The 26,805-nt window shown below is 36.1% G+C and overlaps 1 protein-coding gene across 6 annotated transcripts in view; it reads right to left on the bottom strand.

Moving 5' to 3' along the window:
* SCLT1 (sodium channel and clathrin linker 1) overlaps window positions 1–26,805 on the bottom strand; it is a 249,657-nt gene that overhangs the window by 160,111 nt on the left and 62,741 nt on the right. For 5 of the 6 annotated variants that reach the window (XR_002346423.1, XM_021100692.1, XM_013989334.2 and 2 more), the window contains exons 3-5: window positions 18,244–18,302; window positions 12,922–12,994; window positions 8,045–8,100 (exon numbers count right to left, since the gene is read on the bottom strand). Coding sequence is in view for 5 of the 6 variants with exons in the window: in XM_021100692.1 (XP_020956351.1) it covers window positions 8,045–8,100; window positions 12,922–12,994; window positions 18,244–18,302 (188 nt within the window). In the remaining variant the exon portion in view is untranslated. The remainder of the gene's footprint in view (window positions 1–8,044; window positions 8,101–12,921; window positions 12,995–18,243; window positions 18,303–26,805) is intronic. The other variant, XM_021100693.1, reaches the window with a different exon arrangement.

The following is a 26,805-nucleotide window of genomic DNA, read 5'->3' as shown; positions in this document are numbered from 1 at the left end:
CTGAGACTATGGAAGAATTACAAGAAACAATGAATGAAGAAATACATTTAAAGATTAAACAAGTAGAGATGCAAAATACTGTAACTCAAATAAAAAATTCCCTAGAAGGAACCAAGAGCAGAAAATAGAAGGCAGAGAACAAATAAGTGAGGTGGAAGACAGACTGGTGGAATCACTGACATGGAATAGAAAAGCGAAAAAAGACTGAAAAGAAATGAAGACCATCTAAAAGAATTTAGGGACAACTTTAAAAACATCAATATCAGCATTATAGGGGTGCCAGAAGGAGAAGAGAGAAAGGGCCAGAGAAGATATTTGAACAGATAATACCCGAAAACTTCCTAACATGGGATAGGAAACACTTACTCATATCCAGGAAGCATAACGAATACCATATAGAAAAAAACCCCAGGAAGAATCAAACTGACCAAAATTAAATACAAAGAGAAAATACTAAAAGCACATAGGGAAAAGCAAGAGATAACATACAAGAGAACCCCAATAAGGTTACTGGCTGATTTTTCAGCAAATACTCTGCAGGCCAGAAGGGAGACACACAATATATTTAAAGTGATGAAAGGAAAAAAGCTCTAGCTAAGAATACTCTACACAGCAAGTCTCTCATTCAGATTTGAAGGAGAAAGCAAAAGCTTTATAGACAAGCAAACACTAAGAGAATGAAGCACCACTAAACGAGCTTTACAAAAAGTATTAAAGGAACTTCCAAGGGGAAAAGTAAAGGCAACAACTAGAAATAAGAAAATGACAAATGAGAAGGCTCACCAGTAAAGGCAAACATATAGTAAAGGTAGGAAATCATTCATACACAAATATAACGCCAAAACCAGCAATCATGACAAGAGGAGGGTACAAATGCAGAACACTGGAGATGCATTTACAATTAAGAGACCAGCAACATAAAAATTTAAACAATCTTTTCTGTGTGTATGTATGCATGTGTGTGTGTATATGCACACACAGGTATTCCTATATCAAAAGCACATAGTAACTGCAAATGAAAAACCTACCAAGGATACCCACAGAAATAAAAAGCAACCCAAACACAACACTAAAGATAATGATCAAACCACAAGTAAAGAGAACAAAAGAAGGGAAGGAAAAAGATTGACGAAAACTAATTCAAAACAATTAACAAAATGGCAATAAGAACATATTTATCAATAACTACCTTAAATGTAAATGGTCTAAATGTTCCAATAAAAGACAGACACTGGCTGAATGGATAAGAAAACAAGACCCACACATATGCTGTCTACAAAAGACCCACTTCTGTTCTATAAACACATACAAACTGACAGTGAGAGGATGGGAAAAGATACTACATGCAAACAGAAATCAAAAGAAAGCTGGAGTAGCAATACTCATGTCAGACAAAACAGACTTAAAATAAAGATGGTTACAAGAGACACATTACATAATGATTAAAGAATCAATACATAAAGATATAACTTATGTAAATATATATGCACCCAACATTGGAGCATCTTAATAGATAAGGCAACTGTTAAGAGCCATAAAAGGAGAAATTGAGAGTAATTCAATTTAACAGTGGGGAAATTTAACACCCACTTACAGCAATGGACAGATCATCCATACATAAAACCAATAAGGAAACAAGATGGATTACCATATGGATTTAATAGGTATTTATGGAAATTCCATCTAAAATAAAAGACTACATATTCTTCTCAAGTGCACATGGAATATTCTGTAAGATAGATCACATTCTGGGCCACAAATCAAGCCATGGTAAATTTAAGAAGGCCGAAATCATATCAAGCATCTTTTCTGACCACAATGAAGTAAGATTAGAAATAAACTACAAGAAAAAAAATGCAAAAAAAAAAAAAACCCCATGAACATGAGGAGACTAAACATTATGCTACTAAACAACCAATGGATCACTAAAGAAATTAAAGAGGGCATCAAAAAATACAAGGGATACAAGGATTTTTTCAGTATCTGCAAATCAATCAGTGTGATACACACAAATGACAACAAAGACACAGAGATCCAAAACTTATGAGACATAGCAAAAGCAGTTCAAAGAGGGAAGTTTATAGCAATACACGTCCACCTCAAGAAATAAGAAAACCTCAAACTAACCTTAAATCTAAAGTAACTGAAAATTAGAGAAGAAATAAATGGAATAGAAACAAAGAAAACAATGGAAAAGATAATGAAACTAAAAGCTGCTTATTTGAAAAGACCAATGAAATGGATAAACCCTTAGCCAGACTCATCAAGAAAAATAGGCAGAGGGCTCAAATCAATGAAATTAGAATGAAAAAGAAGTTACAATGAACATCAGAGAAATACAAAGGAGTATAAGAGTCTACTATAAGCAACTACATGCTGATAAATTGGAAGAAATGGACAAATTCTTAGAAAGGTACAATCTTACAAAACTGAATCAACAAGAAAAAGAAAAGATGAATAGACCAACCACAAGTAATGAATACAAAACTGGGATTAAAAAAAATTCCAACAAACAGAAGTCCAGGACCTGATGGCTTCACAGGCAAATTATATCAAATATACAGAGAAGAGTTGACACCCATCCTTCTGAAACTCTTCTAAAACTCTGCAAAGGAAGGAACCATCCCGAACTCATTCCATGAGGACATCATCACCCTTATACCAAAATTAGACAAAGAAACCACAAAAAAAAAGAGTAATACCAGTCAATATCACCGATGAACATAGATGCAAAAATCCTCAACAAAATACTAGCAAACCCAATACAACAATATGTTAAAAGGCTCATTCACTATGATTCAGTGGGATTTATCTGAGGGATACAAGGATTTTTTCAGTATCTGCAAATCAATCAGTGTGATACACCACATTAACAAAGTGAAGAATAAAAATCATATTATCATCTCAATAGATACCAAGAAGGCTTTTGACAAAATCCAAGACCCATTTCTGACAAAACCCTGAAGAAGGTGGGCATAGAGGGCACCTATCAACATAATAAAGACCATATATGATAATCCCACAGCTAACATCATTGTCAACAACGAAAAACTGAAAGAATTCCTGCCAAGATCAGGGACAAGACAAGGATGTCCATTCTCACCACTTTTATTCAACATAGTTTTTGGAAGTCCTAGCCATGGGAATTAGAGAAGGAAATAAAAGGAATCAAAATTGGAAAAGAATAAGTAAAACTATCACTGTCTGCAGAAGACATGATACTACACTTAGAAAATCCTAAAGACACTACCAGAAAACTGTTGGAGCTCATCAAGGAATTCGGCAAAGTTACAGGATACAAAATTAATACACAGAAACCTATTTCATCTCTATGTGTTAATAATGAAAGATCAGAAAGAGAAATTAGGGAAATAATCCAATTAACACTGCATCAAAGAGAATAAAAATACCTAGGAAAAAAGCTACCTAAAGAAACAAAAGACCTGTACTCTGAAAACTACAAGACCCTGATGAAAGAAATCAAAGATGCACAAACAGAAGGAAAGATATACCATGTTCTTGTATTGGAAGAATCAATATTACCAAAATGATTATACTATCCAAGGCAATCTACAGATTCAATGCAATCCCTATCAAACTGTCAATGACATCTTTTTACAGAACTAGAACAAAAAATTTAAAAATTTGTATGGAAACACAAAAGACCATCGAATATCCAAAGCAATCTTGAGAAAGAAAAATGAAGCTGGAGGAATCAAGTTCCCTGCCTTCAGACTATGCTACAAAGCTACAATCACCCAAAGAGTATGGCACTGCACAAAAACAAATAAAGATCAGTGGAACAGCATTGAAAGCCCAGTAATAAATCCACACACCTACAGCCAACTAATCTATGACAAAGGAGGCAAGAATACACAAGGGAGAAAAGACAGTCTCATCAATCAGTGGTGCTGGGAAAACTGGACAGCTACATTTAAAAGAATGAAATTAGAATACTCTTTAAAGCCATAAACAAAATAAACTCAAACTAGATTAAAGACCTAAATATAAGACCAGATACTATAAAATTCTTAGACAAAAACATAGGCACAATGCACTTTGACATAAATCACAGCAAGATCTTCCTTGATCCACTGCCTAGAATAATGACAATAAAGACAAAAATAAACCAATGGGACATAATTAAACTAAAAAGCTTTTGCACAGCAAAGGAAACCATAAACAAAATGAAAAGACAACTCACAGAATGGGAAAAAATATTTGCAAATGAAATGAGTGACAAGGGAGTAATCTCCAAAACAAACAAGCAACTCATGTAGCTCAATATCAGGAAAACAAAAAACCCAATTTAAAAAATGGGCAGAAGATTTAAATAGATATTTCTCCAAAGAAAACATATAGGATAGCCAAAAAACACATGAAAAGATGCACAATATCACTAATTATTTGAGAAATTCAAATCAAAGGTACTATGAGGTGCCACCTTATGCCAGCCAGAGTGGCCATCATCAAAAAGTCTACACACTATGAGGTGCCACCTTATGCCAGCCAGAGTGGCCATCATCAAAAAGTCTACACTCTGTGAAGAGAGTGCACAGCAAAGGGAACTCTCTTATACTGTTGGTAGGGGTGTAAATCGGAACAACTACTAAGAAAACAGTATGGAAGTTCCTCAAAAAACTAAAATTAGAACTACCATATAAACTAGCAATTTCACTCAGGGGCATGTATCTGGAGAAAACTGTAATTCAAAAAGACACATGCACACAAATGTTCATTACAGCACTATTTACAATAGCCAAGACATAGAAGCAAGCTAAATGTCCATTGACAAGAGGATTGGATAAAAAAGATGTGGTACACATATACAATAAAATGTAACTCACCCATAAAAAACAATGAAATAATGCCATTTGTAGCAACATGGATGGACCTAGAAATTATCATACTAAGCAAAGTTAGTCAGACAGTGAAAGATAAACATATGATATCACTTAAATGTAGAATTTTTTAAAAAGGATACAAACAAACTTATTTGCAGAACAGAAACAGACTTACAGACTTTGAAAACAAACCCATGGACAGCAAAGGGTTCAGGTAGGACAGGAGGGATGGGATGGGGGTTTGGGATGGGCATAGGGAACTCTACCCAATCTTTTGTGATAATCTATGTGGGAAAATAACCTGAAAATGAATGGATGTGTGTATATGTATAACTGAATCACTTTGTTGTACAGTCAAAATTATTACAACACTGTAAATCAACTAAACTTCAATAAACCTTTTAAAGATGAGAAAAATGGAAGGAAAGGTGATAAAATGACTATTTTTCACCTCTTCCTAAGTCTTATTTTATAAAATGACTTCATTATTTTCTACCTGTAATCAATTCCCAGATAATATACACCTATATACAAATGTGTTAAAATGTTTCCCAAGCCCAGTAATGTGTAAATGTGTACTATTACATAAACCATGCCATTACTAGCTTCTATTATTCAGACCTGACCATATGTACATATTTAAGATACTTTCCTTAAAAAAGAAAAACTCTTTTGATTTTGCAGTATAAACTACAATACTTAATTAAAAGCAGGATGTTGCCCTAAAGGTAGAGAGTTCACTTTAAAATCTGGTAACATTTAAAATTATTAAAACTGCCTTTTATAAGCTCAGAAACCATTTTTTCTCATTTCCCTACTATACTAAAAATTAATACATTCATGAGACTTGACCACACTACTATTAAAGGTGAAGGCGGATTTTTAAGACTGGTTTCAAAAGACCTAGACATAAATGGAAGAGTATGGAGTCAAGTATAGGAAACAACTGAATCATTTGCTCAATCATATAACACCATATTATCCCTAATGTATTAAAATACGAACTTAATCTACATATCCCAGTGATTCAAAATCTTAATAATATTCTTTACTAGGAATATTATAGGCTATTTAACAGTTATTTTGAGAAAGAATGGTAAATCCTAACAAGATAAAGCTGGAAAAACTTTCCCAGGGAAAAAACACAAATACATGAAAAAAACTGAAAGTTCAATTAAGAGCTATACACAGAAGAATACAAACAAAAGAAAGCCAAACTTTAAAAGAGTCTATGCTTTACATGAATTTAGAAGTTAAAATATTATTTATTCATTTTTTGCTTTAATTAAAAAATTTTTTATTGAAGTATAGTTAATTTACAAGGCTATGATAACTTCCGCTGTCCAACAAAGTGACCCAGACATATATCCATTCTGATTCTTTTCTCACATAGATTATCACGGAATACTCGATAGAACTTCTGTAATATATGTTGCTATAGTTTTATAAGTCAAAAATAAAAGATATCAAATTTCAGTCCAGTTGTTTGACCTTTAAACGTTAAACTTGGGATAGAATAAAATTCTAAACATTCTTAGAAAAAAATGTAAGAGAAGTTCTTAATGAGCATAGTCTGAGAGAGGACTTGTTAGTGACACAAACATCAACAGCTTTAAGGAAAAAAAAATGGTACAACTACCTCGAAATTTTTAAAAAAGGAAAATTCTGTTGATCAAATATATTACAACCTAGGAACAGACATCTGAAAAGTACCTATTGTCTACAATGTAGAATTAGGACACTGGCACTCATTATTCATTGCCATCCCCTCTTCATATCCCAGCACCTTTCATAGCAGCTGGGAGTCTAAAACTAAGTTTCTCAAATGTCCTAGCAGCTGAAGTTATGGATGGGATTAAAGTTTCACCAGTGATAGGCACCTGAGGGAGATATTAAAGGCAGAAGTGAGCTGAGAACATTTTTCTTCTGGTATGACAGATGGCAAGCAAAACTCATAGACATTAGTGTCTTTCTCTTGAAGTCAGTACCTCATGATCCACTTATGCTAGGGTCAAGTTTCCAACTTCATGGAATGATGCTATAGTGGTAGCTACAGAGATGGGATTAGCAGCATAAATTTTTGACCTAAGGATCTCAGGCTCTAAGGTATGACTCTAAAACCAATGATCTTACTTACATAGCACTTAACTGTAAGGAACTAAATCACTTCTTATTTGAAATTTCCATAACAGTTACTGTTTACACTGATTGGTACACCAATAAATATTCAGAATACAGTTTACATAAAGCTCTTTGACAATTCAACAAAGAGAAGATAAACAAACAGACAATAGGAAAAAGAAATGAACAAGCATTTCATAAGAAAGCCACAGGGCATAAATAAAAACATGAAAAATGGTTAACCACATTGGTATTCAGGAAGATGTAAATTAAAACCACAATGAAACACAATTTTGGATTCCAAATAACAAAAACCAAGAATCCTAATAAGTGCTGATAAAAGACATTAATCAATAAGAACTCAAGTATCACTGGTGGGAAAGTAAATTGGTGTAGCCACTTTGGAAATTAACTTGGCAATATACTGTACAATTCAATATTCACATAGCCTGTGACAGAAATTTCACCCGTTGGAACTCTTCTACTGAGTGAAAAAAAGTTGTCTAAAATGGCTAAACAATACCATTTTAAGATAGTTTTTAGAAATAAACTATTATTAGGAATACAAATACCTATAAAATTTTGTAAATTTTGGTAATGATAAACACAAAATTCAAGGCAGTATTAACCTCTGGTAGAAGGAAGGAGTAGGATGGGATAGGTAAGGAAAATATGGATCGGTGAACTAGTATTGATAACATTTTAGCTCCAAACTGGATGGTGGGTTATCAGTATGCTTCCTAATACACAAACATATTACACACTATACTATTAACTGCTAATATTTATAAAGTGCTTATTATCTTCCCTATGTTAAACATTTACTTTATCCCTCATAGTCAGCTCTATGAAATAGATTCTATTATTATCTCCAATTTATAGGTGAGGAAACTAATGCACAAATAGGTTAAATAACCTGTCCAAGATCATATAGGTAGTAAGTAAGGGATCTAGGAGTCAAAGAGGAAATCAGGCCTCAGAGTCCACATTTATAACCAGTATACTACATGAATAAAATACCAAATAATAATAAAGTTACTTAAGACAATAATAAAATAATCAATAGTTAACTTATCTACCTTTCATTTTCCTTGATGACATTTTCAAGTTGTAGTTTCATCTCGCCCATCTGTTTCTGAAACAGTAAAATATGGTTGTAGGAAAATATTTTCCAGACAATTAGATCTATATTAAGTAGTTAATTCATATGCAAGCAATCAGATTCTATGACACTAGTCTGTAGATAATAATCATTCATCACTTCTAACAAGGAACGTTTAATATAGATATTTTAATGACACTTAGAACATAACAGAACACTTTGAATAGAATTTAAATAAAACTATTTTATATAACATATTAAGAAACATTTTAAAATATAATTCCTATGATTCATAGACGTTTATAGGAAAACAGATGAAAGATATTCCTCATTATGTCACTATAACAAATATCAGATGATCCTTAGACCTTGCATGTATATCTTAATTAATTCATCTTAGTTTAAGTGAAGTCCATTAAGTGCTTGAATTTCAAAAATGAAAATGTTAATGGCAAAAAAAGAAAATAGAGATCTTCTTTAGGAGTGTTGACCAACTTTACTGGCTGTCTAAACTGTAGTATACAAGGCTGCAATGGTAAACCAGTGTGGCCACTAACACCTACATTAGTAGGAAAGATGGTAAAAAAAAAAATCACTAAAATACAAATAAGAATAAAAATACACTACAAAGGGAATTCTCTTGAAAGGTTATGATTAATTTTCTCTGAAGGAGATAAAGAAATTGTAGGATTTCAACAGAAAAGGAAGGGAATTTCAAGGAGTGAGAAATATATGTAAGAGCAAAAAGCAAAAAATATTAGATAACAAAGACATTGTCACCAGCTCTCAAACATCAATGAGCAGGTGGAGATCAGGAAGGAGGTCATGTAAAATTACTTAAAACAAAACTGCAATCAATTCATGACATGTCCATTAATCTTGATTGGGTACCCTAGGCTAAAGGAGAAGAGCCAAGCCTGGAGTGAACCTGGCAAGGGAAGGGTGGAACAGGCAATGCTCCAAGCCTTTCTCGTTCCCTTTCAACCAGAGAAGCTCCAGGCAGCTTGGTCTAGGAAATTAGTAACAGCCAATCATAACTACAAAGCTTGCTTGAAAGGAGAACGTTTCCCAGGTCCCTGCTGAGCCTGAATCACAATTAAATCAAAATGAATGAATTCACTACAAGATAATTGAGAACTGACCATACGTGGAGAGATGTAATAAGAGATAAAATTGGAAGGGCAGGTGGCAGGTCTTGAATACCACGCTAACTAAGAGGTTTGGATTTTACAGTAGCAATAATCCCCATTTTGTAATTATTTTTAAAAAATGATATTCAAAAATTGCAAAAGCATCAGTGTATCCTGAAAAATATTTATTATTCAAATAATTAGGGAAAATATATGCATTAACTAGGATTATGGGTAGATCATTACAGTCACACTAAAGATTCTTTACTGTAAAATATTTCAAAATATTTAATCATTGGAAGGAAAAAGATTCAGCAGTACCTTCCATACTGCCAAATTTCCCCTGATTATTTACATTTTATGGAAAAAAATCTTCCATATGTAGAGAACTATTGTGATGCTGTTCTTGCTTTTAAGGTATACTATTTTTTGGTTGGGTCAATACGATAAATCATAAGAACTACTACTAATCAATAATACCTATGTGAACATGTGTTCTTAGAAGTAGCTGTCAACATCTTTTTTCTTTCTAAAAGTAGAAACTATTCTTATCATAGACCCTTGGGCTTTGTGCTACAGTTTCCTCTCTCTTAAAATTAATTTAGTAATCACTCTTAGATGGAGAATGCCAAATGGGAAATCAAAGTTAAATACCTTAGAAAAATAGCTAATTAAAGAAAATATATGAAAGTTTAATTTCAAGATAATTGAGAAAATAGCTATTCTATTTTATAACAATCAAACCATACATCATTATGGCAATTTTGAGAGAATGGGAATTCAGCAGAAACTTTAGACTCACTATCCCTAAAAATAAAAGCAAAACGCCAATTGTGCCAAAGAAAGCTCTCTGTTGTTCTTTGCCAATTAAAAAATTTAAATAGTTCATAGAGCTCAATATCAAAAAATAACAACCTAATTAACAAATGGGCAGAAAACCTAAATAGGGTCCATTAACAGATGAATGAAGAAGATGTTGAGTACGTGTATACACACACACACACACAATGGAATATTGCTTAGCCATAAAAAAGAATGAGATACTGGCATTTGCAGCAATATGCATGGACCTAGAGATTATCATACTAAGTGAAGTGAGTCAGACAAATACCATCTGATATCACTTATAGGTAAAATCTAAAAAAGTGATAAAATGAACTTATTTATAAAACAGGAACAGACTCACAGACATAGAAAACAGAGTTACCAAATGGAAAAGGATGGGGGTGGGAAGGGAAAATTAGGAATTTGGGGTTAACATATACATACTATTATATATAAAACAGATAAACAACAAAGACCTACTGTATAGCAAAAGGAACTATATTCAATATCTTGTAAAAATCTATAATGGAAAAGAATCAAAAAGATATATACAGATATAGATATATAGATATACACACACACATATACTAGGATTTCTATATATATGTAGACATAGATGGATGGGTATACAAACCTATATAGGTCTGCCTAACTATCCATCTATTTACCATAATCACTTTGCTGTATACCTGAAACTAAAACGACATTGTAAATCAACTATACTTAAAAACAAAAACAAACAACAACAACAAAAATGTTCAAAAGACATTATTATAGTTGACTAAAATTTAAATGACCACAGGCTAAAAAGTATCCAGTAAGGACTAGTAAAACAACCTATGATTAAATAGAAAGCACAACTTAATGAAATGTTTGTTTTTGACTAAAAGCTGCATCTCCTGGATCATTTATACTTAGAGGATTAACCTTGGAAATAACAGTATAAATCATTTCAAATGTAATGGAAGAATTTACCTTAATTTTTTAGAAGATGTAAGTATTACGTGTTCTCTCAGTAAAGCTACATACCTATTCATTAATTTAAAAATAGGAAACTATTAAACTAGATCTATTAAACTAGATCATTTTGTTCCAATAAGCCTGGGCATTTATTCATTCATCAAAAATTAAGAGCCTAATAAATCCACACAAAACTTTCCTTGAAAAAGACACATGCACCTGTATGTTCACTGCAGCACTATTCACAATAGCTAAGACATGGAAAAAACCTAAATGCCCATCGACAGATGGATAGATTAAGATGTGGTATATATACACAATAGAATACTACTCAGCCATAAAAAAAGAACAAAATAATGCCATTTGCAGCAACATAGATGGAACTGGAGACTCTTATACTAAGTGAAGTAAGTCAGAAAGAGAAAGACAAATACCATATGATATTACTTATATCTGGAATCTAACATACGGCACAAATGAACCTTTCCACAAAAAAGAAAACCCATGGACTTGAAGAACAGACTTGTGATTGCCAAAGGGGAAGGGGAGGGACTGGGATGGACAGGGAATTTAGGGTTATTAGGTGCAAACTATTGCCTTTGGAATGGATAAGCAATGAGATCCTGCTATATAGCGCTGGGAACTATATCTTGTTACTTATGATGGAGCATGATAATGTGATAAACAAGAATGTATACATGTATGTGTGACTGTGTCACCTTGCAATACAGTAGAAAATGGAAAGAACACTGTAAACCAGCTATAAAGGAAAAAACAAAAATCATTAAAAAAAATTAAGGACCTAATATTATTAGAACTTAAAGCATAGAATAGTATTTCTTTCTGTCCAGATATGAAGAAAAAAGTAAGATAAAAAATAAAATTACTAGTATCTGCCATATCCACAGCCCCATTCTAAGGAAATCAGTCTCGAGGGGTTGCTTTTAAACAACATTATACTTTCCTCTATTTGCATTAAATTAAGTCAACACTGCTACCCATTTGTCACAAGTGAATTGATGCAGAAATTGTTATCTTAGCCAAACACGATGATGACTATATTTAAACTCTAAGAAAGAGTAGTCATTATATCCTGGTGGCTTAGCTTAAGACACATACTATCTATTTAAGAAATGATTCTGCTATAATAATCAGAAAAGTCAAAATTTGATTTTCAAATCAAAGAAACAGAACAAATATTAGGTATACTCTAAAAACATAGCTCAATGAAACTCAGATTGTATCCTGAACAATAATGTGCTATTAGTCTGGTTGTGCACGAGCCTCCTATATATTCTAGTCTTTGAAATTCTGGGACCCAGAATGATAATCTGCTTATATAGACAGCTTTCTTGGTTTCTTGACTCCCTTCACTCTGAAATAAACCTTCATTACTAAAAGTATTTCAGCAAAAAGCTGCCACATCTTAAGCCTATATTAGAAGTAAATCAAAAGCATCTAAAATCTGAAAGACAAACATTCGAAATGCAGCGAAAAGTCCATTCTCCTAATAATGAGAAATACAGGAAAACGGGGATAAAGAGAAAGCTCTAAAATGATTTTGAGATGGTTTGGGTCATCCTGAGGTAAAAATAAACATGTAATAAAATAATAATGATATTAAGAAGAGATGCTTCCAAACATCTAAGAAATATTCCTACCAGATAGCAGGAGCAAGGAAGAACTGGATTAAAAGACAAAAACCAAATATAATCTTTAATGTGTGTGCACACATGCGCACGCGCACACACACACACACATACACACAGTTTCTCTCCCTCCCTCTCTCTCTGTCTCATACTTACAGAGGGCCAAGAAGTGATCAATTATAGGTAAATATTTTCTTCTTCATGAATATTTTTGAAAAGAAAGGGAGTCTATTTACTTTTTCCTTTTTTATAAGAAAATATTAAAAAGGTTAATAACAATGATTTCATACCTGATAATACTGGAGCTGACCATTTATTTCTTCCAGATGCTTATCATACTCAGTAATAAGAGGAACTAAAAAGCTAAAGAAAAAATGCAGAGTTAAAAAGATGCATATTCTGTTTAGTCTAGTTTAATAAATATGCAACATGAAATAAATTAAACATCAAAACTTATGTTAGTTTTATCTGTAGCAATGTATACTTTGCCTTTTACTTAAACTATATGTTCTTTATTATTTTACTGTAATTTTTACTTATTTATTTTTCTTTTTTTATCTTTTATTTATGTGCATATTTTTTTCTACTGTACAGCATGGTGTTTGAAGTTCTCCCACCAACAAGGAGGTCAGCCGGGACAGAGGAGTAACTTTAGCATATTGGAGGAGAACACAGAAAATGGTGTGAAGCAGTTAAAATGGAAACAATCCACCACAAATGGTCAGTGCTATAGCAACCCGCAGCCATATGCTGGTGCCAGCAAGTACTAGGAACTAAAACTGGCCTCAGAGATCAGACTCAAAGAGCTGGGGATGACTATGTGGGTAAAAACTGGGGTTGGCCAAATGGAAACAGACTGGAGGGACTAGAGTATAGGGTGACCACACTTGAGGACATAAGGTGAGACAACCCAGGTGGGCTTAGAGGCTAGGTGCCATTGTTTGGGGGTGCTGAAGGAAGGGGCAGGATCCATCCCTACAACCTTGTTCACTGTACGCACTTTCTCAAGCTACAGTAAACAGTCTGCTTCAACTCTGGGAGCTACCTGGCAGCACTGGCAACCTAACAACAAATGGGGAGCAGTCCTGCCCTAAGGGCTATAGAGAATAGTTGGAGTAACCACCTAGGGAATAACACAAGGTCCACAGGCTCCTGCCAGTAGCTCCAGGACTAGCAGTGCCCATTCCATGCCAAAAGAGCCCTGAGAGGACAACTTGTGCACATTCCTTGCGGGAACCACCAACAGTCCCACCAGGAAAAACACCAGCTATGTGGCTCTGCACAGCAGCTCTGCAAGGGCTCACGCTAGAAGTGCCCTTTACACACAGAAGAGGCACAAGAGGGCCACTGGCACACATTCCCTGTGAGAGGTGCGGGCTGGCCAGGTGGTGAACAGCCTAAGTTCCACAGCTCCTGACAGTGACCTTGTATGGACCCGTGCCAGTGGAACTCCTCTACTGCACCAAGAGAGCCACAGGTGACCCACTGGACCACATTCCAATCTGCAGCAGCTATAGAGACCACTCCTGTCAGCATCCGGACCAGGGGAGGGACTGCCAGAAGTGCACGTACTGCAGCTATAGAAAGAGTCTTTCAGCAACAGTTAGCGAGCAGCCCCCACTGCTGGGGCTACAGAAAGAGATCCCTAGAGTGGCCAAACAAGGGGAATAACTGCAGAACATCTCCAGCCATGACAGCTACAGAGAGCAGTTCCAGGGCCACCCCAGCAAAGGGAAGGACTGTAGGAGTAGCTGCTGATATTGCCAGCTATTACCAATAGTCCTGAAAGGTACCTGAGAGCAGGAGGGGTCACAGGAGTCACTAATGCCCCTGAATGGTACAAAAGCAATCCTGTGAATCACTGCCACCTTCCTCACAGCCCCAGACGTGGCAGTGTGATACTACTGTCCCCATCATATGCTCTAGTTACACGTGAACTACTACCACTCCTGGGAACTCCAGACTTAGGACCTGATGCTGCATCTACACAACTGCTGTCAAGGAGATGACAAACATAGAAAGTTAGACATTATGAGATGACAAGGAAATAGCTTTCAGACAAAGGAATAAGACAAAAACAACAAAGACAATTAAATGATAACAGAGGCAGAAGAATGCATCAGTGAGGTTGAAGACAGAGTGGTGGAAATCACTACCACAGAAAAGAGAAAAGAATGAAAAGTCTAAGAGACCTCGGGGACAACATTAAACTTATCAATATTCACCTCATATGGGTTCCAGAAGAAGAAAGAAAGGGCCAGAGAAAATATTTGAAGAGATTACAGCAGAAAACTTCCCTAACACAAGAAAGGAAATACTCATTCAAGTTGAAGAAGCACAGAGAATCCCCTACAAGATAAACCCAGAAGAAATACAGTGAGACACATACTAATCAAACTGACAAAAAATAAATATAAAAGAAAAAATATTAAAAGCCACAACAGAAAATCAACAAATAACATACGAGGGATAAAAACTGATTTTTCAGCACAAACTCTATAAGCCAGAAGGAAGTGGCAAGATATATCTGAAGTGATGAAGAAGAGGAACCTAGGACAAAGAATACTCTACCAAGCAAAGCTCTCATTAAGATCTGATGGAGAGAAAAAAGCTTTCCAGAAAAGAAAAAGCTAAGAGAATTCAGCACCTCTAAACCAGCTCTATGAAAACTACTAAAGGAACTTCTCTATGTAGAAAAGGAAAAGCCACAATTAGAAACAAGAATATTACAAATGAAAAAGTTCACTGGTAAAGTGAAAGATAATATAAAAGTAGGAAATAACCCATTGACAAATATGATGTCAAAACTAACAAGCATAAGAAGAGGAGAGGTCAAATGTGGAACATTGAAAATGTATTTGAAAATAAGAGACCAGCAACCAGAAACAATTCTGCACCATATAGATGGTTATATCAAAGCATAATGGGAACTACAAATCAAAAAACTATAATAGACACATGCATAAAAAGAAAAACAATCTAAACATAACATCAAGATAGCAAATCACAAGAGAAGACAATAAAAAAGGAAGAAAAAAGACCCAAATAACAATTCAAAAAGATTAAGAAGATGAAAATAAGTACATACTTATCCATAATTACAGTGAATGTAAATGGATTAAATGCTCCAACTAAAAGACACAGACTGGCTGATGTAAAAAAAAAAAAAAAAAAAAAAAAAGCCCTGTATATATGCTGTTTACAAGAGACCCACTTTGCATCTAGAGACACATATGCACTTAAAGTGAGGGGGGAGTTACAATATTCATACGATGAAAGAGACAAGTAATAAAGGACACAAGAGACAAAGAAAGACATTACAAAGACGACCCTGAATAGTCAGAGCAATATTGAAAACAAAACAAAACAAAACAAAACAGAACTAGAATAATCAGGCTCCCTGACTTAAGATTACACAACAAAGCAACAGTTATCAAAACAGTATGGTACTGGCACAAAAATAGAAATACACCTCAATGAAACAGGATGGACAACCCAAAAATAAACCCAAGCACCTATGGTCAACTAATCTATGACAAAAGAGGCAAGAACATACAATGGAGGAAAGACAGTCTCTGGGAAAACTGGACAGCTACATGTAAAAGAATGAACTTAGAACGTTCTTTAACACCATTCACAAAAAAATAAACTCAAAATGAATTAAAGATATACATGTTAAGACCAGATACTATTAAACCCTTAGAGGAAAACAATGGCACAACACTCTTTGATATAAATCACAGCAACATCTTGATTGATCCACCTCCTAGAATCTGAAAATAAAGACAAAAATACACCAATGAGACCTAATTAAACTCAAAAGCTTTTGCACAGCAAAGAAAACCATTAAAAAATGAAAAGACAACCCACAGAATGGGAGAAAATCTCTGCGAATGATGCAACCAACAAGGTCTTAATCTCCAAAACCACAAACAACTTATACAACTCAACAACAAAGAACCCAACTGAAAAATGGCTAGAAGACCTAAACAGATATTTCTCCAAAGACAACACACAGATGGCCAGCAGGCACATGAAAAAATGCTCAACATCACTAATTATAAAGAAATGCAAATCAAAATGACGAGAGACCACCTCACACTGATTAGAATGGACATCATTAACAAGTCAATAGATAACAAATGCTGGAGAGGATGTGGAGAAAAGGGAACCCTCCTTCACTGCTGGTGGTAAAGTAAATTGGTACACCACCATGTAAAACATTATGGAGGTTCCTCAGAAAACTAAGTATAGAACTACCATATGATACAGCAATCTCACGCTGGGCATACATCCAGACAAAACGTTCGTTCAAAAGATACATGCGGGACTTCCCATTGTAGCTCAGCTGTTAACAAACCCAACTAGTATCCATGAGGATGCAGGTTTGATCCCTGGTCTCACTCAGTGGGTTAAAGGATCCAGAGCTGCTGCAAGCTGTGGTGTAGGTTGCATACATGGCTCAGGTCTGGAGTTTCTATGGCTGTGGCAAAGGCTGGAAGCTGTAGCTCTGATTCAATCCCTAGCCTGGGAACTTCCATATGCCATGGGTGCAGCATTAAAAAGGAAAAAAAAAAGTTACATGCACCCGTGTGTTCAGTGCAGCACTTTCACAATAGCCAAGACATGGAAACAACCCAAATGTCCACTCACAGATGAATGGATTAAGAAAATGTGGTACAGAGTTCCTATAATGGCTCAGCTGTAATGAATCTGACTAGCAGCCATGATGATGCAGGTACAACCCCTGACCTCACTCAATGGGTTAAGGATCTGGCATTACCGTGAGCTGTGCTGTAGGTCACAGACGTGGCTCAGATCTGGCATTTCTGTGGCTGTGGTGTAGGCCAGCAGCTACAGCTCCAATTTGATCCCTAGCCTGGGAAGCTCCATATGCCACAGGTGAGGCCCTAAAAAGACAAAAAAAAAAAAAGATGTGGTACATATATACAATGGAATAATATTCAGCCATAAAAAGGACAAAATAATGCCATCTGCAGCAACATGGACATAAATAGAGATTCTCATACTAAGTGGAGTTAGAGAAGGACAAATACAATATGATATCACTTATAAGTGGAACCTAAAATATGGTACAACTGATCCCATCTACAAAACAGAAACAGACCATGGACATGGACAGCAGACTTGTGTTTGCCAGGGGAAAGAGGGGACAGAAGGTGGTGGAGAGGGAGTTTAGGGTTTGATAGATGCCAACTATTACATTTATAACAGATAAGTAATGGGGTCCTACAATACAGCACAGGGAACTGTGTACAGTTTCTTGGGTTAGAAGATGATGGAAGATAGTATAAAAAAAAGACACACACACATATGGCTGGGTCGCTTTGATGTATAGCGGAAATTAAGGAACACTGTAAATCAACTATACTTTAATAAAATATTAAAAATAATATCTGAGGAGGGAAAATCCCCCGGTTGAGAACCACTCAGAGATGGTAATATTGGCTTTTTTTTGCTTATCGATTCAATGTTAGATCATTTAAACCAATTACAGCAAACTATGAAATAAACCATCTTAATACAAAAATTTATATGAACAATAATTAAACATAATTTTAAAATGTTATTTAATGGTAATTCAATCTTACCTTTTGTCAACGACTGAGTTTTCTAATGTGTTATCTCCATTTCCTTTGAGGACATCTTTCTATAACAGAAAATACTGCATCTTAAAATTTTATTTTCTCACATCATTCTAGCCAAAACTGACAGTAGTTTAAAATTAAATACAATTAAAACCTTATAAAATGTTACTGCAATTACAAAAGAGAAAAGAGGAAAAAAAATCATTTCAACTGATGTTAAAAAAATGTATTTAGTAAATTTTAACACCCATACACAATATATATTATTTATATATATTAACAACCAGAAAAAGTAAAGTGGCACATGGAAGTTGCCAGGCTAGGTACAGAATCGGAGCTGCGGTTAAGACCTACACCACAGCAACACCAGATCTGAGCCTCACCTGCAATCTATGTGGCAGCTTACAGCAATGCTGGATCCTTGATCCACTGAATGAGGCCAGGGATGGAACCTGAATCCTTACAAAGATAAGGCTGGGTCCTTAACCTGCTGAGCTACAACAGGAACTCCCAACAGAATAATTTATGAAACTTGATAATAAACAGATCTTCAAGTTCCCATGCATGAGTAAATGTGCATAAATAGCCAAGATAATCTGGCCAAAAAAGAAAAAAAAAAAAAAAAAGAGGGAAGAACTTGTTCTACTATTTATCAAAACACTGTAATGATAGAGAAATTTAAAACTATATGGTACAGACACAGTAACAACAGAACTGCACAGAAAATTCAGACGCAGAATCAAGTATTTATGACTATGTAGTACACAAAAGAAGTGGATTTATGACTAAATGGACCAAGTATTGCTCCTCAACTAAAAGTACTGGGTAAAATAGTAAAATCAGGTTGCAGCACAGACTAAATGGAAAAGTAAATTACATATAAAGATTCAAATGTTTTTTAAAAAATTAACAACTATGCAAAGAATATTTGTCTTTTTCTGACTTCATTTAGTATGGTAATTCTAGCAACCATCTATATTGCTGCAAATGCAATATTTCATTCTTTTTATGGCTGAGCAATACTTCATCATACAGACACACACACCCCATCTCTTTGTTGATTCATCTGGGGATGGACACCTGGGTTGCTTCCAAGTTGTGGCTATTATCAATAGTGCTGCTATGAACATTAGAGTGCATATATCTTTCTGAATTAGAGTTTTCATTCTTTCTGGATATATACCTAGGAGTTGGATTGCTGGATCATACAATAACTCCATTTTTAGTTTAATAAGGGACCTCCATACTGTTCTCCATAGTGGCTTCACCAATTTACATACCACAACACTATAAAAGAGGGTTTCCTTTTCTCTACATACTCTCCAGCATTTATAACCTGTAGACTTGATGATGGCCATTCTGACCAGTGTGAATACCTCATTGCAGTTTTCATTTGCCTTTCTCTGAACATTAGCAACGATGAGCATGTGTTTATGGCCCATCTGCATGTTTTCTTTGGATTCTGCCCATTTATTGCCTGGATTTTTGTTTTGGTGATACTGAGCTGTATGAACCATTTGTGTATTTTAGAAGTTAAACCCCTGTTGGTAGCATTATTTGCAAATATTCTCTCTCATTTTATAGGTTATCTTTTTTGTTTGTTGGTTCTTTTGATGTGCAAAAGCTTTGAAGTTTAATTATGTCCCATTTATTTATTTTTGTTCTTATTTTCATTACTCCAGGAGATGGATCCAGAAAGACATTGCTGTGATTTATGTCAAAGAGTGTTCTGCCTATGTTTTCCTCCAGGATTTTTACAGTTTTTGTCCTTATATTTAGGTCTTTAATCCACTTTGAGTATTTTTGTGTATAGTATTAGAAAACGTTTTAATTTCATGCTTTTACATGTAGCCGTCCAGTTTTCCCAGTACCACTTATTGAAGAGACTATCTTTTCCCCATTGTATATTCTTCCCTCCTTTGTCATAAACCAATTGACCTAAGTGTGTGGGTTCATTTCTGGGCTCTCTATCCAGTTTCATTGATCTATATATCTGTTTTTATGCTATTTTGATGACTGAGTTTGTAGAATAGTCTGAAGTCAGGAAGTTTAATTCTTCTAGCTCCATTTTTCTTTCTCAAGTTTGTTTTGGCTATTCAAAGTCTTTTATGTTTCCATACAAATAAAAAATTTTTTTGTTCCAATTCTGTGGGAAAAAAATGCCGTTGGTTGTTTGATAGGAATTTTAATGAATCTGTAGATTACTTTCAGTAGTAAGGTTATTTTAACAATATCCTTCCAGTCCAAGAAGATGGTATATCTTTCCATCTGTTTGTGTCATTTTCGATTCTTTTCATCAGCATCTTATAGTTTTCAGGGTATAGGTCTCTTTAGGTAGGTTTATTCCTAGGTATTTCTTTTTGATGTGATGGAAAACAGGATTGTTTCCTTAATTTCTCTTTCTGATATTTTGTTGTCAGTACAGAAATTACAATAGATTTCTAAATTTTAATTTTCTATCCTACAACTGTACTAAATTCATTGATGAGCTGTAGTAGTTTTCTCGTTGTGTCTCTCAAATTTTCTAAGCATCAGATCATGTCATCTACAAGTGACTTCTACATTTACAAAAAAAGGCTTCCTGGCAAGAAAAGCTAATGCCTTGTCACCTGGTGGATGGAGCTGGGTCTTGGCACTCTGATGGACAGCACCGTGTCTATGGGCAAGTCTAGAGGTGGCTGTGATCTCAGGAGGTCTTTATACAGTCTACCTGTTTATGGGTGGGCTGTGTCCCTGCTCAGTTAGCTATCTGGCCTGAGACATCCAAGCATTATAGTCTAAGACTGTTGTGTGGTGCCAGGTCTTGACACTAATGAGCTTGAGGAAGGATCCTAAGGTGTCAGCTGTCACAGCAGCAGTGTTCAGGCAACTGAATGTTCCCCAAAATGTCTTCCACCAGAGTCTATGTCCCCAAATAAGCCACAGCTGCTCTCCGACCTCTCCAGGAGACTCTTCAATACCAGCAGATAGGTGTGGCCTAGGCTTTGATCATATAACTGCTTTTGCCCTGGATCCTGGTCTACATGAAATTCCCTTCAAGAGTGAAATCTCTATTTCCCCCAATCTTGTGGGGTTTCTGCAGTTAAGTCTTGCTGGCCTTCAAAACCAGATGCTCTGGGGGCTCGTCTTCCCAGTGCCAGACCCCTGGGCTGGGGAGTCTGAGGAGAGCTCAGAACTCTCGTTCTTGTGGCAGAACCTCTCAAATTTGTGAGTTGTTCACCAAGGGGATATATGACTTCATTATATCATGAGTCTTCCCCTCCTACCTGAATTGTTGTGTTTCTTCTTTATGTCTTTAGCAGTACAAGATCTTTTGTGGTAGGTTTCGGTCATTTTCACTGATGGTTTTTCTGCAGATAGTTGCGATTTTGGTGTGTTCATGAGAGAAGGTAAGCTAAGGAGCTTTACTCTGCCATCTTCAAACTTGAAGTTATTTATACGTGAGTTCCTCTCTTGATCTCTGTATTTTCCTTCTCCTAATTTGTTTCTCTGGGTAGTTGTTAATGTCCACTGGTGAAGCTACTGAATGAAAGAATCTTGGGACCAGAGCTCCCTGCTCTAATCACTACTTTATTCTTGTCATACAAAGAGATCCATCTTCTTCAGAAGTATCTGAGAGCCTCGACCCTTCTTTTTATTCTATCTACTCTTCCCTTCCAAAGAAGAGGTTGCCGTATCGAATTGTGCAATGGGGAGAAGACTCATCACTGACCACACATACTGTATGTTTTTGATTTGTGGTTACTCTGGATTTTAAGTATGATGACCCATAGCCACACTTATTTGCTTTAAAGCGATAATTATACAAGTTCAAACACATTTTAAAAGATGTATGTTTTTATACTTCTGCATATCTTGTGACTTTGATGTCCTATTTTACATTTTCATGTTTATCTTTTTGATATTAGATGTACTTATAACTGCTATTACAATTAAAACATTTTTAAATCCATGTACTTACTGGCTTAAGTGATTTTCAATAATTTTACATATTTGTCTTTCCTACTGTGGTCTTCCGTTTCCAATAGATGCTTTTTTTTCTATTTAGAGTAGGGTAGGTTTTTGTTTTTTTTTTGTTTGTTTGTTTGTTTTTTTTTTAAGGGTAGGTATGGTGTTACTGTATTTTTTAAGTTTTTACTTCTCTGAGAAACTCTTTATTTTACTTCTACTATAAATGATAATCTTCCTATGTAGAATATCTTAGATTGCAATTTTTTCCCTTTTAGATTTTAAATATAGCATGTCACTCTCTTCTGGTATGCAACGTTTCTGCAGAGAAATCAGTTGATAGCCTCATGGGGGTTCCCATGTAACTTACTCTTTGTTTTACTCTTGATGCATTTAGAATCCTCTTTTTATCTTGAACTTTGCTATTTTAATTATGATATGTCTTGTGTGGGTTTCTCTGGGTTCATGTTTGGGACCGTCTGTCTATACTTCCTGTGCCTAGCTATCTGCTTCCTCATTTAGGAAGTTTCAGCCATAATTTCTTCAAATACATTTTCAGTCCCTTTTTCTCTTTCTTCATCTGGAACTCCTGTTATACACAGGCTGGCACACTTTATGTTATCCCGTAGATCTCATATGTTCCTCTGATATTTTTTTCATTTGTCTATCAGCTGCTTTGATTGGGTGACTTCCATTATCCTATCTTTCAGATCACTTATTTGTTCTCCTGTATCATTCAGTCTGTTATTCATTGCTTCTAGTTTTTTGGGGGGTGGGGTGGGTTGAGGCACGCCTGCAGTATGTAGAAGTTCCTGGGTCAGAGATCATATCCACATCACTGCAGTGACTTGAGCTACAGCAGTGTCAACACCAGATCCTTAACCACTAGGCCAATAGGGAACTCCTAGATTGGTTTTTATCTTAGCAATTGAATTGCTTCATTTTGATGGATTCCTCTCTAAATTTTCTAGTTCCTTGTTACAGTGATCTGCATTTCTCTCAATCTTTCTTAGGTCCTTTAGCTTTTTCATTACCTCCTTTTTGAACATGGGTTCTGGTAAACTGAAAAGCTCTGTTTTATTATTTATTTCAGGGGATTTCTCTTGTTATTTTAGTTGGAAATAATTCCTCTACTTTTTCTTTTAACTTAATTTTGTCTATGAATTTAGGAGAAACAGTTATCTACCATAGTCTTGAAGGGATGTTTTTATGTGTGAGTGTCCCTGTGTAGACTGAGTGTTTCTGTAAGTCTAATCTTTTTGGTATGAGGGCCAGTTTTAGTATGAATCCCAGCCACAACTTTCTTTAGAATGTGCCCACTATTACCATCTTGATGGGGGGTATAATTAGTGTTGTGGTGTACAGAGCCAGTGCTAGGTGAAGAGTGGGGACTTCTCTTTGTTCTGTGGCTGTCAACACCTGTCAGAAGCAGGCTATGTTCCTTAGTTGTTCGAGCAGAAGTCCTACAGATTGGATTTGATCAAACTCTGTTGCCCTTGACTGTGTGGTCACAGTGAACATTTATACCACCAATGTAGGCATCTGCAGTTTTGCTCTGAAGCAGCCTGAGGTTACATCCCTCTCTATGTGTGTTTGTCCCAGACCTGGTGCTAGGCTGTGATGTGGACTAGGCTGAGGCTGGGCACTGTGGCTGCAAGAATCAAGGTAGCTGTGCTGATGACTGGAGGCTCAGCTTCCTCTGTAGCAAACCTCTTCCAGGACACAATGGCCCCAGATCTGGCTCCTAGTTGTGATATGGAGTAGGCAGAACCAGAGCTTTCATTTAAAAATGAACCACCACACTCTTACCCAAGACCTGTCCCTGCCATGAGCACAATGACAATGGGCTCCGATGCCAGAGCCGGCACCATCCTGCAGGCACTATTAGGCTCTGTGATTCCCCCTGCACCACAGCCCTGGCCAACTGGGCTATTTCCAAATAGCTAGATCAAGTCCTCTCCCAGGGCCTGTCTTCCCAAGATTCAGCACTTAGCTGCTGTACATTCTGTTGGTGCTACCCAATGCATGTTCTGACAGTATCTGCCCAGGTTGCCCTGCCATCCAGTGTGTGGACTAACAATGCCTGCCCCTGGGTATTCACTGACTATGGTCTCTGTAGTTTGACATGGCTAAGAACAGAAAACCCTGGTCTGTTCACATAGCTAGACAGAATCTCTGCACTGATCTCATGCTAGGCTGGGGTGTTGGCTCCTTTGGATGGGAAATGCAGCAAGGTGGCACCCACAAGCACAAGTCTTTTTCTGCTCTGATAGTTAGCAAGCCAGCACACACGCACTCCCAGTGGGTTTCGCAGAAGGCAAGGGGATAGCCATGGCAAGGATTTACTCATGTGGACCTTCTCTCTTCCTTTCAGATCCCTCCCACTGGTGCCAGTTCCAGTCTGATGTCTTTTTTTTTTTCCTTTTCCTTCTGGTAAAGAGAAGATCTTTCTTGCAGTTTTTATTGTATATGAGATCTTCTGCAAGTTTCCAACTGGTTATCTGTGAGAACTGTTCCACATATAGATGTATTTTTGATGTGGGGGGAGGTCAGCTTCACATCCTCCTACTCTACCATCCTGATCCCTTCTCCCCACAAAGGGCTTTTTAACTTCATCTGCAATAGACTCGGGGCTTTTGTTTTTGTTTGTTTGTTTTTCTTTGTCTTCTGTCTTTTTAGGGCCACACCCATGGCATATGGAGGTTCCCAGGCTAGGGGTCTAATCAGAGCTGTTGCTGCTGGCCTGCACCACAGCCACAGCAACGCCAGATCCGAGCTATGTCTGCAACCTATACCACAGCTCATGGCAATGCCGGATCCTTAACCCACTGAGCAAGGCCAGGGATCAAACCTGCAACCTCATGGTTCCTAGTCGGAATTGTTTCTACTGTGCCAAGACAGGAACTCCCTGGGTTTTTTTTTTTTTTTTTTGAAAGGAAAGCCTATTCATGATCAGGTGTGTAATTAAAAACTAATAAAAACATAACTCAATGAAGCTTCTGAATTCTAATGTTTCACTAACTTTTCAACATCTTAACTCTGTAAACACTCATTTTATTTATTATGCACAAAGGGCCCATGTTAGGCACAGTAACTAATACAAAGATGAACAAGGCATGTTTCTTATCCACATGATAGGTTACAGAGTTGTAGGAGAGGCAAACAAGCAAGAAATAGTACGAATAAGGACACATATGATAATAAAGAGGGACAGAATAATGAGAATGGATAAAAGGATGATAACCAACTTTTTTAAATTCAAGGGCTAACTAGATATAAAAAAGTACAAGAAATATATGTGGTCAATTCTCTGTATCTGTGGTTGGTTGTATGATTCTATTTTATATAAAAGACTTGCGCATCTATGGCTCTTGGTATCCTTGGTAATCCTGTAATCAACCTATCATGGATACTGAGAGAAATTATATACTACTAAATTTTCACAAAGCAAATATATTGGTGTAACCAAAACTCAAATCAAGAAACAGAAAACAAGCAGTCTTTACTTTGCACAGTAGGTACTATTTTAACCAAAAACTGTGCATACTGGTACTAGTGTCTTCATTTTGCACAAATCCATGGAAACATCAAATTAAAGCAATGACAGTTCTGATACACACAAGTTTCAGTTAACATGGTGTTGTGCAAAGTGAGAAATACCTATATGACCAACAACCCCAAAAGCCCACCTGCCCTTCTTCCAGTTAGAACCTCAAGTCTCCCAAGTACAACTAAGTATCAAGACTTCTAACACTAGAGATAAATTTGCCTGTTTTTGAAATGTATAAAAATGTAATCATTTAGTATATTCTCTTTTGTATCTGGATTCTTTTGCTCAAACTGGGTTTATGAAACTCATTCTAGTTGTGATTTTGGTCCCTTCATTCTTATGGAAATATACCATTCCATTTTATGAGTATCCCAAAAAGTATGCCTTCGACAGTTAAATGAACATTTGGGTTGACAAATATTTAGCTATTTAACTATTATGGGTAGTGCGGCAACACCAGATCCTTAACTCACTGCACCAGGCTAAGGATTGAACCTGTGTACCAGTATTCCAGAGACAATGCCAATCCCATTACACTGCAGTGGGAACTCCTATAAACATTATTGTAAAGGTCTTTTGGTATATGCTTTTCTGATGGTTATACTTAGGAATGGACAGATGATTTAGAGTATTACTCAGTCAGTTTTAATAGTGATTGTACCAATTTACTATCCCCGAGGCAGTTTAAGAGAGTTAATCTACATCCCTGTCAACACTTGGTATTATGCCTTTCCCTTTAGCCAGTGGGTTTGTAGTAGTAGTTCACTGTGTTTTTGTTTTGTTTGTTTGTTTTGCTTCTTAGGGCCACACTCATGGCATATGGAAGTTCCCAGGCTAGGAGTCAAATTGGAGCTGAAGCTGCTGGCCTATTTCACAGCCACAGCAATGTGGGATGAGTCATGTCGGCTACATACACCATAGCTCACAGCAATGCCGGATCCTTAGCCCACTGAGTGAGGCCAGGAATCGAACCAGTGTGTCCTCATGGATGCTAGTCAGATTCGTCAACCACTGAGCAACAGCAGGAACTCCTCACTGTGGTTTTTAATTTGCATTTATATCATAAA

The sequence above is a fragment of the Sus scrofa genome, chromosome 8 (genome assembly GCF_000003025.6).
Source record: "Sus scrofa isolate TJ Tabasco breed Duroc chromosome 8, Sscrofa11.1, whole genome shotgun sequence".
NCBI lineage: Eukaryota > Metazoa > Chordata > Mammalia > Artiodactyla > Suidae > Sus > Sus scrofa.
This window is presented reverse-complemented; position numbering and strand designations above follow the sequence as displayed.